General features: G+C 51.7%; 2 protein-coding genes across 13 annotated transcripts in view; one reads left to right on the plus strand and one right to left on the minus strand.

The window, feature by feature from the left end:
- Positions 1–3460, plus strand: part of DCAF8 (DDB1 and CUL4 associated factor 8) — a 43126-nt gene extending 39666 nt beyond the window's left edge. For 8 of the 12 annotated variants that reach the window (XM_032463919.1, XM_032463922.1, XM_014562132.2 and 5 more), the window contains one exon: positions 470–2437. In XM_032463919.1, coding sequence (XP_032319810.1) covers positions 470–583 — 114 coding nt within the window. In that variant the 3' untranslated portion in view covers positions 584–2437. Of the gene's footprint in view, positions 1–469 lie in introns of all 12 variants that reach the window. The other 4 variants (XM_032463914.1, XM_014562119.2, XM_032463915.1 and 1 more) reach the window with 1 other exon arrangement.
- PEA15 (proliferation and apoptosis adaptor protein 15) lies at positions 2796–12882 on the minus strand. Its single transcript, XM_032463923.1, has 4 exons — positions 12718–12882; positions 6422–6595; positions 5047–5202; positions 2796–4892 (listed from the first exon to the last, which is right to left on the minus strand). Exons 2-4 carry the CDS (start codon positions 6591–6593, stop codon positions 4828–4830), a joined length of 393 nt encoding a protein of 130 aa, XP_032319814.1. The 5' UTR covers positions 6594–6595; positions 12718–12882; the 3' UTR covers positions 2796–4827.
- Between the last annotated feature and the right edge of the window lie 645 nt (positions 12883–13527).

Here is a 13527-nt window from a genome sequence, read left to right on the forward strand (position 1 = left end):
GAAGAGCTATTAGCAGAAATAAGTGGTATCTGCTTTTTATTCTCCCATCACCCTGCATGCACAGGGCTGTCTTCATAAAGGCAAAGGCATGAGGGTTGGGATGGTGAGAAGAAACGACTCAGGGTGCCTTCTGTTTTTTATCTTGTGCCAGAAGAGGCCTAGGGCAGGGGTTAGCAAACTATGGCAGTTTTGGCATGCTGCCTGCTTTTTGTAAATAACGTTTTATTGAAATATAGCCACACTCATTCATTTATAATTGTCTGTGGCTGTTTTCACAGCACAACAGCACACTGCAGTAGTTGCAGCCAAGATATAGCCCGTGAGTCTAAAATTTTTTAAATATTTACCATCTGGCCCTTTAAGAAAAATTCTGCTGACCCCTGGCCTGGAGCATCTGAATTATAACTAAGACCTAACAGGCTTGTCCTTATTCCAGGGAAGTTACTAATAAACCTTTCCCATCCTACAGCGCTGGCGAGAACCTGGGGTTGGGGCCACAGATGCAGACTCGGATGAGTCTCCCAGCTCCTCAGACACATCGGACGAGGAGGGCCCTGACCGGGTGCAGTGCATGCCATCATGAGGCCTCGTACCCAGGAAGGGCAGGCTGGGGCTGCCAACCTGATCCTGCCTGGGCAGCCCTTTTCCTGTCCCAGGTCCTTATATTCAGCAGAAACGCACTTTGGACTTTTTTGCTTTAGATATTAAAAAAAAAAAAAAAAAAAAAAAAGACATCCCAGGAGGACAAGCCAGAAGGGAGTGAACCTACAGAGAGTACCTAGGAGTGGGAGTCGAGCCCTGGAGTGGGGTTCCATGGAGAGGTGCATAGGACTCAGCAGAAATGGCCTCTCCCCAAAGCCTTTTTTTTGGGAGGGGGGAGCCTATTTTGTTAACTGGTTTGGTGTAGGCAATGGGGTTTCCTTTTCTTTAATCTCTCTTGTTTCTTGGGTGGGGGGTGGGGGGATAACTGACTGTTCAGTACCAAGGGGCCAGACTGGGGGTGGTAGAAGTGCCACTCTCTCTTTGGTTTAGGTTTTTGACTTTATTTTCTTTATTTTTTAAAAGTCTATGACAGTTGCATTGTTTTTTCTTTTCCCCTGAGCAACCTCATCCCAGGATCCTGTTTTTCTGGGAAGTCCTTAGAGCCCCTAACTATCCCACACTCTTCACTTCCCTTTCCACTCCATTCATTCTCTGTGCTTATCACAGTGTTCTGCACTTGATTATGTACCCTTCACTCTCTTCATCCCATCACCCCCTCGTAGGTCTGGTGAGGGAGGTTGGAGGGTGGTGGGAGGAGAGGCAGAAGTAGAAGAATAGGAAAGATGTTACCTCTTCTGTTTTGTTTTGTTTTTTAAGTTGTTTGGTGGCAGCAATCTCCTTGTCCCTATCACTGTTAGAGGCCTAATTTTATATCTATAAATATATTAAAAAGCAAGTCAAAATTGGATGTATCACATTAAAATTATTGTCAAAGTTTAAATACCTATATATTCTCTATGACTGCAATAAAGGGACTTGACTTACAGGAGAGAGTGAGAGAGAGTAATGATGTGGAGATGTCACTTGGGATCAGCCTTCCTTCTGTGTTTGGCCATTGGAGATTGGGGCTTACCCCTTAGATTTTAGGTGGCTTAAGAATGGAAGGATCCTGAATTCTGCCCTTCCCTGCTTTTCCTACCATGGTTTCAGGGTTGGGAAACCCCTTTCAGCTCTTTGCCTCAGATCTCCTACCTCTCCGTAATACTTGTCGGGGTTCCCAGGATGGCTTTTCTAACCAGAGACTGGCCCATCTTTAAAACTTGACTGAACTATGACTTCAGGAAGGGTTCTGCCACTGCAGACGGTCTCTCCTAGCACTGTGTGTGACAGAAGACACACTCAGTCTTACCTTTAGCTGCTTGATTCTTTAAGCCATCCAACTCCACACCAGCTCCCTTCCTAATGGAAAAGTATAGGGAAGAACCTCCTGGGTTTGATTTTTTTTTTTACCTTGTCCACCTTTTGATATCTTGGGATTGAAGGACAAGTCATTAATCTAAGGATTGATTAAGGTGGCTGGGGCTCAGACACCTGTCTTATCACTGGTCACTGAATATCAAAGTCCCAGTTGAATTCTTGCCCTTAAATGCTTTTGCTGCTATTTCTTTGTCCCCAACCAGGAATTCTGCATCCTGGGACAGTCACATTCTACTAGAACAGGCCAGGAAGGAAGGGAAGAGTGAAAGGATGGAATTCCCAGACACTCCTTCCTCCTGCCCCTTTTCCTAGCAGCTCAGACCAGATGTTAGCTGTTGCACTTCCTCCGTGAGGTAGGGAATGTGTGGTGACTGAGTGGTCTGTGTTCTTATTGCTGGTGGGGTGGTGGAGTGGGCTGAAAACCATGCACTCTGGAATTTGTTGTGTGTTTTCTCTCAGTAAAGCTTTTTTTTTTTTTCTGATTGCTGCTCTGTGTGTGATATGTGGGCCGTTCATTCGTGATGGGCTATTTTTTGCCCCTTCCAATACAGGTGCCTAGCCCTGCATTTACTACAATTTTAGGAAGTCCAGGGTGGGATATGCATGTTTCCAGTGGTTGGGCTCCAGTTGGAGACTGTGTAAGTGGAATAGGCCCCATAATTCAGTAATACCTAGAAGATGGGGAAGGGAAAAGATACTATTAGGGGTATTTTCCCGACCTCTGTTCCACGCTGCAGTTAAGGATTTGGGGGGTAAATATTGCTCTCCCTCCCTTCCCAGCCATCCAAAGGCTCTAAAATCCTGGCCATTTCACAGAAATTCTAGAATCAGTTAAGTACAGTACAATCAGTCACCTTTATTCCAGGGTTAGAACAAGGCCGTGCACACTGCAGACAGAGGAGCACAGGATAGGGGCAATCTCACAGCAGTACGTGGGGTGGGAGGGCAGGTTAGTCTTTTTAAATTATTTTGCCTTACAGAGAATCATTACTTGACTCTGCTGAAAATGACCCTATCTCCCTTCTCCCATCTCATCCTCTCCTCTCTTCAAAGGAAGGCTCTTTATATTCTCTCTCTCTCTCTCTCTCCCTCTCTCCATCTCTCTTGTCTCTCTCTCAGACTCACTCTCACATAACATATCCTGGCATGGAAGGACAGTTCATGTTCATTCCCCCTCTTAATTCTGTAAGTATCTCTCTTCTTGAGGGAGAAGCCAGACAGGGCTGGGGGAACTCAGGAAGGTCCTTTAAGGCAAAACTGTGGAGTATTCGAGGTGTATATGTTAAGGCAGGTGTCTGCAGCAGTGGCCAAGGGGGCACAGGCAGGCTGGGCTGGGCTAGGATTAGAGCGTGCTCTCCAACCAGCCTGGCTGCTTCCCTTTTCTAACAGCCAACCCTCCCCCTCCACTAAAACCTTGCTCCCACATGCTAAAAGCTCCTAACTTAAAACTTTCTCTAGTCTCTTGAGATTGCAAGTGAATTTGAAGTTTAAAAAAAAAAAAGTTTTCTTTTCTGTTTTGACTATGTAGCAATTTGACTCTGCCACTCCCTTCACTGTGGCATTCCCCTCCCACCCCCGCCCTGGCCTAGACAATAAGTTAATGCTAGACAGCACAAAAAAGGGCAGACATGGCAGTGCGGGTTTAATATACATATATGTAGAATATATATGTACACACAGTTAGCACGGTCAGGGTGGGGAGGGGTATCTTGGGACAGGCAGGAGGCTGGGGTTGCTGTACTCTAATGATTTGGCTAGGAGGCGTTCACAAGCCCAAGATGCCAAGATACTGAGGGGGAGAGGTTACCAGGTCCCCTCCTGAATTGAAGTGGGATCAGTGCAAAGGAAAACACTGTAGTTAACTTCTTCCCTTCTTTCTGGCTTTGGGGAGGGGATTCTAGACCATGGCGATAAGGAAGGTTGCCTGGTAACCATGTTGGGACTCTGTAGGTGGGAACAAGATTGGAGTTAAAACCTAAGGATCTCAATTCCTCAACCTCCATAGGTTCAGGGAACTCCCTAGGTCAGTATGTGCAACAGTCTGAGTAGGAATCAAGGAGTGGAAAAGGGCACTCCTCTTTCTGCCCTCATCCCCACTCAGGCTCAGTGGGGCATGTTCCCAGCACAGTCTCTCCAGAGCAGAGGTGGGTGGTGGGTATCTAATGCTGGGTGCTCTATGGGGTGTGAACTTTGGGGCCAGGAAAGGATCCAGTGATCCCCTCTGTTTAGACCCCTGGCTCATACCCATTCTAGGCCCATGAGAGGGGAGCAAAAAGGGACCTGCTGGTGCCCAGGCCCTCCAACCTGAGGAACAGCTGGAAACTGGACTCCTCAGCCAGTCCAGCGTTGCGGTACAAACATGAACTCTGGCTTTTCTTTGCCCCTTCTAGGTGGGGGTTGGGTAGCTTCTACATCTTCCCTCCCACTGCTTTTCATTAGATTCATTCACCTCTCCCATGCCTCACCCCTACCTCGCCTGCTCAATGTAGGAAAATACAGGTCCTTTCTGCTCCCACACTTCAGTGATGTGGGGGAAAAGTGGAGGAAAGGGGAGTAGGAGGAATGTGCCCATTTCTACTTGCATAGAAATAGCCCCCAACTCCCCCTAGAGTGGGGAAACTAAGCTCCCCACCCCCAGCCCCTGACCCCCAGCCCCTCACAAGGAGGAGGAACTAGATGAGCTAGACATATAGACAGACAGCCAGAGCGTGCGCACACGCACACACACGCGCACAGTAAGGGGGTTAGGACCAGGTTAGTAAGTGGGTAGATTTGTGGTGGGGGGGATGCCCTTGCCCCCTCCCCTGGAGGATGGGGGAAGGGAGTGGTCCGATGAAGGTTCAACCTTCCTCTTCTTCCTCCCTCTGCTCAGGCTTTCTTCGGTGGAGGAGCCAATTTGATGATCTCTTCCTCAGAGGGCTGCCGGATAATGTCTAGGTGTAAAAAGGGATGTGTCCAGGGACAGAAGTCATGGGAGACACCAGGCAGGCCTAATGAGCATCAGCCTCTGTTCTCCCAAAATTCACGTACTCCAAGGACGATCCACGGGAGGGGGCAGAGGTGCACGTTAAAGGCATGGCCTCTTACCTTTGTACTTCTTGGCACTGGGGATACGGGTTAGCTTGGTGTCCAGCTCATCTTCCTCAGAGATCTTCAGAACACGGGTCCTATAGTCAACCACCATAGTGAGTAGGTCTGGACGGCGGGAGATCTCAAAGATGTGCTCGATATAAGAGAGGTTGTCTGGGGGAAGGCAGGAGACTGAGGGTCAGATCTAGGCTGTAGAGATTAGCTTCCCCTACACTACCAGACTAGGCTTCTGGAATCAAGGCTGAATTGCTCACATTGGTTATTGGAGGAGGCAACACTGGAAGAAGGGCTACTAAGCCAGGAAAAGAAAGCTAAAGCACCAAAAACAGTACAGAAAACTGTTTCCAGGAAGGGCAGATCATTTATAGATGATGGATTTAGAAAGAGGGATTTAGGTTAAACACCAAGTTCCAAAGGGAGGGGAGAACAGAAAAATAAAGTGGCCTTCCAAATACCCAACATCCATCCACCTTGTCCCTCTTCCGCTTTTCCTGCAAGTACAGCATCAGAATTTCCCAACAGCACATGTGGGACTGGAAGGGTGGAACCTAGACAACCCAGGAGAGATTCTGGGCCTAGTGAGAAGGGTAATTCTGAATGAGAGAAGGCATAGAGATGACCAGAAGGATGATCTCCAGTTCTAGGAGACTGCAGATGCCTTCTTGCCTGGCTCCTCCCCTCTGACTATTGCAGTAGTCTGTAACATGTCTTCTTTGAGCCTCCCTCCCTGCTATCCATGCTACAGGTTAGTATCTCTGAAGGACCCTCAGGTCACTCACCTCACCTATCAAACGCCAATCACTCAAGGCCCTCCACTGCACAGCCTTAACCTACTTTTCCAGTCACTTCTCAACAAACCCTATTGCCCCAGCCAAGCAGCGAAGCAGGACATCTTGCTTTTCCAAACACTGTTCTCCTCCCTCTGCAACTATGGTCCTTTGCCTAGTATGTCCTCCTTTGGATCCTGCCTTTGAAATCCCACTTGCCCTTCAGGGCCATCTTAAAACACTAGTTGGAAGAACTAGTGCCCTTTCCACAGCAGCAGTCTCTAAAAGTGGATAAGGAAATGTTAGAACTTGTGGTTTTATCACTTTTAACTTCTATTTTAATGTTCTATTATATATGTAATAATAGCACAGCAGGATCTGAATAACATTTTTTACTGAACAACATTTTTACTGACAGGGGCACCATAAAGAATGCAAAGACCACTGCCCTAGAGCCCCTCTGCTCTGTTAGAGTGTCCCTCTTGCCCTGCCTTGTCAGAGAGGAGTGCACTTTGTGTGTATAGGAGCTCTCAGCTCAGGTCTGTATGCTGAATGAACTGAGCCTGAAAGGCTGATGGCAGGTTGCCTGTGTGCCCCTCTCCCACCTTTGTCCAGCTTGTTGTGGCTCTCCAGGAAGCTAAACCAGGCACTGCCAGTAGTGATCTCCTCACTCTTCTCACTGGGGATGTCCTCCTTGCAGGCTGACTTGAGCTGTTCCAGATCTTCAAGGGTGATGTTGTTGGTCAGGTCCTGGAGGAGGGTCCCGTACTCGGCCATGACTGCGGTTGGGGAGAACAAAGGGAGAGGAGGCTGAGCTTGAGCTGCAGGGTGTGGTTTACTCACTAGCACTACCTACACCTCCTCCATCCTACCAGGCATATGCCTGGAACACGGAGGTGGGGAGGCCAGGGCTGGAGGGAGAAATGGAGACCTGAGGGAGGCAGGAGTAAGTAGATAGGAAGAAATTCGGAAGCCAGGGGCCAGGCTGGAGCCTAGAGTGAAGTCACACCTCCTTCCCCCACTCCCATCTTTTTTCTTCCTTTTCCCTCTCTTAACAGTAACCCTGGCAACAGTTCCCCGACTGAGGAGGCGGTTACCATGGCAACCTGCTCCCGACTTTCTTGCCAGCAGTCTCCAAGCCCCTCCCCCAGAATCGCCCCACCCACTTGCAACCCCTCCCCCTATCCAAAAAAAAAAAATCCACTCCAAAACAACCACCACCAGGGAGAGGCTTCCTGTGGCAGTGAGAAGCTAAAAAGAAGGGGCTGGAGGAGGTTGATTGGAGCTCACGTGTTCTAGCTTCCATTCTTTCCCAGAAGCAAAGGGGGTCCTTCACTTCCAACTCCCCACCACCCTACTAATGACTCATTTTGGATGGATGCCTAGTTGCCTGGTCTAATGGTTCCCTGGACCCTCCATGCTCAGCCCTGTATTCAGTCATTACGTTTCAGGGGATGGGGGCGGGGAGGGGGACGCGATGGGCTACCCCCTACCTTTGTGGAGCCCATTTTCTCCCTTGATTGCTGCCGGGCCTCCACACAGCCCTCTCTCCTAGCCTTTGTGTTATGCCTACAGCCCCCGCGCCCAAGAATACCAAGCGGCTGGCCCTGGCCCCCTGCCCAGTTCCCAGGCTGGCTGGGTGGCAGGGGGAAGGGGTTCAGATGCAGCTTTGGGAGAGTCTGGCAGGAAGGGGGCTGCCACTCCTGCTTCCATCAACATTTGGCTGGCACTACCTTCAGCGTGACCTCCCAGAGAGGGACGGGAAGGCTAGGTCTCATCTAGGCCTTCACCCTATCCCTCTTTCATGAAGAGCTTTAGGTGAAAAGGTAGAGAACATTCAAGGCCTCCTTCCACTAAGATGGGGACTGTGGCTAAGACAGAAAGAAGGAAGGTCAGAGCTTAGGATGAACTTTGTGGATTTGATAAAATGTGAAACTCTAGTTGAGTTTCAAAAAGGGGATTTTTTCCCCCACAATGAGTATGTATTTCTTTTATAATTAGAAAAGTGAAGCATTTTGAAAAGTAAATTATGTCATAAACATGTGGCTAGACCAAGGGGTGGGGTAAGGAACTAGATGACCTTGTACTTGACTGAGACTGCCCACCATTCACCCCAACAATGGGCTGGAAATGTGGCAGGTAGAAGGGGGCTAGTTGACACGCTCCATTTTCCTTATTTCTGGCTTATATGCAGGGAAACTGAGGCAGAGAGGCACGGCCACTACATAGAAAGGCATGGACCCAGAAGGCCTCATTCCCAGCCCCCTACTTGGACCAGAATAAACAAGCCTCCTTTGGTGGCAGGCACTGTGAAACAAACATACAGTGAGCCAGGCAGCAGGACCAGCAGGACCAGCAGGACCCCTACAAGGAACAGGCACTTACAGGCATGCTCACTTGCTCACCCAGGTGCAACCAGACAGAAGGGCCCAGCGGTGGCCCTGCCAGGCTGGGCCAGGAACAATGCTCTCTGACTGTCAGCACCAGGAACCGTCTCTGCCTTGAAATCTAGGTCACAGCAGCAGGCTTTGGAGCCCAGCCCCCACCCCTCTCCACTGATAATCCGAGGACTGAAAAGGGGGGATGTGGACAAGGGGGAATGAAGGGGAGGGGGTCCATAGATGGAGATAATAATGGAGTGGGGTTGTGAGGAGAGCTGAAAAAGAAAGGGCAGCATGGTTAGGAGGCAAGATGCCCTCAAGAAGACTGTGCCCCCAGGATGGGACCAAGCCCTCAGCTGGAAAATGGGACAGGATTTAGGGTCATACTGCCCTGCTTTCACATGCAAGAAGAGTTTGTAAATAGAGAGACCCTGTGGGAGGAGAGAGAGAGTGAGTGTGTGTGTGCGTGCGCGCACGCACACACACGTGTTAGATCAAATCTAAAACACAGACTTACAGGGGAGGTGGGAGGGAAGGGATTAATGTGTATTAGACACCCACCCACAAGGGCTGGGAGTGGTGGATAGGAGGGTTTCAGAGAGAGTGAAACAGATACAAGGAGGCCCCTAAGAGAAATGGGGGTGGGAATGTTGAAGCAGCAGAGGAGGAAAGTGTGTGCCAGGGTCCTCTGTGTGGGTGCTGATCCCTGGGTGTGGGCACAGGTATGGGGAGGAGGCAGTGGGTGGTATCTGTGGGTGTGTTTGGTAGTTCTGGTAATGGATATGTATGTGCCAGCACTGGATGTGTGGCTCTGAGTGTATGTGGTCTGTTTCTAATGTGTCTGACCAGCTGAGAGTATGTGTAAGAAGGTAAATAACCACAGCTCACATCCAGAGAAAAGAGGAAGGGGAGCCTACAGAATGGAGGAAGAGAGCTGGTGTTGGGAGAGGGAAAGAGACTCGGGCTGCAAATGAGGAATCCTAGGGGGAGGGGGACAGGGAGCACACCGAGTCCACGAAGGCTGCAGCCTCAGCTCGGTGGTTACCATGGCAGCCTGAGTTCTGGGTGCCCCCCCCCCATCATCAGGACAATGACACCACTGGATGGAAGGGATGTGGGAAGTGGTGAGTAAGAAGAGACAGAAAGGATAGGGGAAAGGCCCCTTGAGGGAACAGGGAGAGGCAGCTTGGTTGTCTCCCTCCCTGGAGAGATCCCATTTGCCCAGGCCTGGGTGTGGCAGCAGGGGTAAGGTCAAGGGAGTTTGGGGTGGAGTTGTGGAGTGTGAGGAGGCAGAACCTCCTCACTTGGCTCTCAGGCCTCACTGGTCAACCATTGTCCCCAGGTAGTCTGGCTATGGTGGGGCTTGGCAGGAGCCTGGCCCCTTCACCCTCCATGTTACTTTCCTCACCCAAGATTCAGAATTCCATAGAGCCTAAGAAGAAGCTTCCCTCCCTTGTAGCTCTGAAGAGTCCTCCTGATCTCTGGAACAGGGCAGGGGCTGCCCAGGGAACACCAGGCAGCCTGGGCGGAGGCCATTCTTGGGACAGGATACCAGGGCGGGAACCGGAGCCGAGGCTGCCAGGAAGTCAGTCCCCTTCCGTCCCAGATCATTCTGTGCTCTGCTCACGGCTTCCTCACACCTTCCTTCCTTCCTTCCTCTCCTTCCAAGCTGGCCCCAGGTGGGGCCCTGACAAAAGTCAAACCAATGGAGGATGCTGGGGAAGAGGGGCAGGAGGGTAAGGATCATTATATTCTAACCTTCTTAGGGTAGCAGTTGGGAGCAAGACAGGTGGGTGCTCCACGGGCACTGGGAGAAGGTGCAAGCCCTTCAGGGCACGTCAAGAAGCCTAGCAGAATGGGATAACCACCTGTGCAGGAGGTGGCAGCGCCGAAAGAATTTCTGTGCATCTTGACATTAGTTCATGATTATTCCCTCTCCCAAGCATTTGGTTCCAAATCCTCAGTAAATTTAAGAAGAACGCCTGAGAATTAGGAGCTGCTGCCCCTCCCTCCCTCACATTGGCTGTAGCTGCCCAAGGCTGAGGGGAGCTGCAAGGACCTGGAGATCCCTGCAGTGGGCAGGAGGGCGCTTGTAGACATTCAAGTCTGTCAGTCTTGTTGCTTTGCAGCTAGGGGTGGGAGGGTTGTAATCAAGGCGAAACAGAGGGGTGGGAAGGGAGAGGGGGGGGCTCCTACTTTAAATTTTATCTGGGCCCCAGATTCAAGCAGTCCTATAGTTCATCCCTAATTATTTGTTTAATATCATACTCAACTGATCTCTTCCCTTAGCTTCTACTTAGCTTTTGGCGGCGGGGGGGGGGATTAGGGGGGTGAGGTGGTGAATGCTTTTATTCCTGTAAAGTAGGAAGAATAAGGTTCTAAGGCTCCAGAGTCAGCCTGGGAATGAGGTGTGGGGCAGGACACCTGGACCTCAGAATGTTCAGTCCAAGAAGCAAAATGGGTTACCACTGGGAACAGGGACAGGGCTAAGCTTTTAGCCCTTAGTCTAACAGAAGAAAGACGGGATCCATGACAAGAGCAGCAGGAGATACCTGGCATTGGATCAGGCAGGGCAGAGGAGGGGGAGTGGGGCCTGGGCTGCTCTTTACTCATCTGGTTGTCTCTCTCCCTACTTCTATTTCTGTTTCTGTTTCTCTCCCATCTCTCTCTCTCTTCCTCATCTATTACCTCTCTCCCTAGTCTCTCAGTCTCTCTTTTCCTCCCTTCCTTTTCAGTGGGCTTTCATCCTATTCCACCTGGTGGCAGCCAAGAATACATAGACCCCTGGGTTCTCCTGGGTTCCGTGTCCCCATCTGAATAATCAGAGCTCCTATACTAGCTATATTAGGAAGGAGTGGTGTCCCTGCTGTAAAGAGATAAAGTTTGGTGGGGGAGAGGCATGGATTGGCTGGCTGCATACAGGTTGATGATGTCCACCATTGTTTCATGGGTAAGGGTCTGTGTAAGAGAGTGAGGGGACGGCATGGCAGGGTAAGACTGTCCTCTTCTTCATGTATGACAGTTAAGTGCACACATGATGGGCACAGGTGTCAGGAAAGTAAGGAAGTAGGCAACCAGGGCAGCGGGCTGCCTAGGGCATCTCTGGCAATTTCCCCAATGGAGTGTTTAACCACAAAGGGGAGAGCAATTAAAGCTAATCACTCTGACAGCCCTGAGGCCAGACATGTAGAGAAACAAAACATACATATTCAGCATATTTCCTCTAACTCCCACTGGTCTCACCACCATCCTACTTTCATCCTCCCTAATTTCTGAGCCTCCGTAGTTCATTCCCCTGCACTCTCCCCACTCTTCTGACCATCTCTGTCTCTCATTTCCTTCCTCTCCCTGTTCCGACTATATCTCTGTCCCTCTGTGTCCCTCTCTCATGTCTGTCTCCCTCACACACATTCCCCTCATTCTCTCTCTCTGACTTAGGCTCCATCCTTGGCTGACTCATACTCATTCTTTCTTTTTCTCCCTCTCCCTTTCTTCCACCCCCTCCTCCATCCCTTGGCCACTCAGATGCCCAGAAGTCAGCCACTCCCAGCACTCTAAGCCCCAACTGGACCCAGCAAGAAAGGCTACCAGCAGCTCCTACCCTCCCTATTTCTCACTCACCATCAAGATCCTGTCTCCCTGTCCTGGAGTGAGACCAGGATTTTCTACCATAATTTCTCACTGTTTTAAAGAGGGACAATCTGCAGTCCAGGGCTGGGAGAAGATGCCCAGAGAATTCGGGTGGACTTAAGGACAGTGGCCCCCACTCGGCTGTCCTGTGAGACTGATGTTCTTCTGCACTTGGAAAGCAGTGGGGGTGAGGTGGGGGGTTGGATGCGTAGTGCAGGGCCATTGTGATTTGCTGTGTGCAGACGATGTGTGTAAGAGTCACATGGGTGTGTGTCACCAAGTGTGCTGGCGTGTCTCTTGTAGGTGTGTGTGTCCCTGTCAGTTTTGACACGGATTATACGAAATTAATTAGGGGTTTTACGTTAGCTGCTTCACTCCTCTGCACCCCCCAGCTCCCGATTCCTTCCCTCTGGACAAGCTTTGAACAATCCCACATCTTCCCCAGGTACAGAGGACTGGGTGAGGGCACGTGGTGCCAGCGGCCGGGTTTGAGCCCTCGGAGCAGGGGCGGCTGCCCCGCGGAACAGGCAGGGCTGGGCCGGGAGACCGCCAGCCGAGGCGAGTCCGAAGCCAGAGAAGGGGAGGGAGGGGCGGGAGCTGGCCCGGCCGAGCCGGCTGGGCGGGAAGCAGGCTCCATCCTAATCTCCAGGCCCCGGTCCGACTCAAACTGCCGGTCAGCGTGGAATGGGCGGCCAGAGGCACGCCGCCTCCTGCACACACTGGGCGCTCGGGGCGCCGACAGAGACGGAGCCCCTGGGGCCTGACACAAAGCGGACCCGTCCGAGGCCCCCCACTCCGCATCTGGCCCCAGGCGTCCCGGATCGACGTCCCTCCAAGCCCAGACCCAAATCTGCCCCTCCCCGCGACACGTCTCCTCTCGGCCCTCTCACCGCCTCCGGGGCTGAGCGCTCGGGGAGCGGGCACTCCGGCGTCCCCGGTTCCTGAGCAGCGTCCGGAGCCTCCTCTTCGGCTCCCGCCGCCGCCGCCGCCGCCGCCGCTTCTGCTGCCGCCGCCGCCTCTTCCGCCCGCGGAGCCCGAGCCCGAGCCCAGCGCCGCCTCACCCCACCCGGCTGGCCCGTGATGTCAGAGCCGGGGAGGGGCGGGGGGCGGGGAGCGGCGGGAAGGGGGGAGGGGAAGCAGCAGGGGGCTGGGGTTCTGGAAGACTCCTGGGATGGGGGCAGAAGTGGGGGAGGGCTGGAGTAGCGATGCTGCCTCTTTCCCTAAACAGCGAAACCCAGTTCTCAGATTTAATTCTTCCCAATGGGACACCATCTCCTCTTATGCCCTTTTGATGACCACAGTGTCTGGGACCCTGGGAGGCAAAGAGTAGTTAGGGCTTAGGGGTTTGGAAGGCCTTTGGCCTCTGGATCCTCTTAGCTGCCAGACTCGGTATTTGGAAAAATCCTTTTCTTCTGCTTATGGCTCAGGGGAGCCGTAGTAAATGACCGCTCAGATTTATCCACCTTGAAAGGTGGGAGTGGAGGAAGGGGCGGGGGCAAGGAACAACAAGGGGGCTTCTTTCATCCGCCCTGGAACCACAGATCTTCTCTCTCCAGGGTGATGCCAGCCGGCTCTTTGTGTTCCTCTCACCTTTCCCAAATATACCCCCTCCTGCCTTCCCCCCCACCATGATGTAATTTTATTTCCTGGGGAGAAAAAGAGCAGTAGCAACTCAGCATGCAAATATAGACAACTTGCAA

The sequence above is a fragment of the Camelus ferus genome, chromosome 21 (assembly GCF_009834535.1).
Source record: "Camelus ferus isolate YT-003-E chromosome 21, BCGSAC_Cfer_1.0, whole genome shotgun sequence".
NCBI lineage: Eukaryota > Metazoa > Chordata > Mammalia > Artiodactyla > Camelidae > Camelus > Camelus ferus.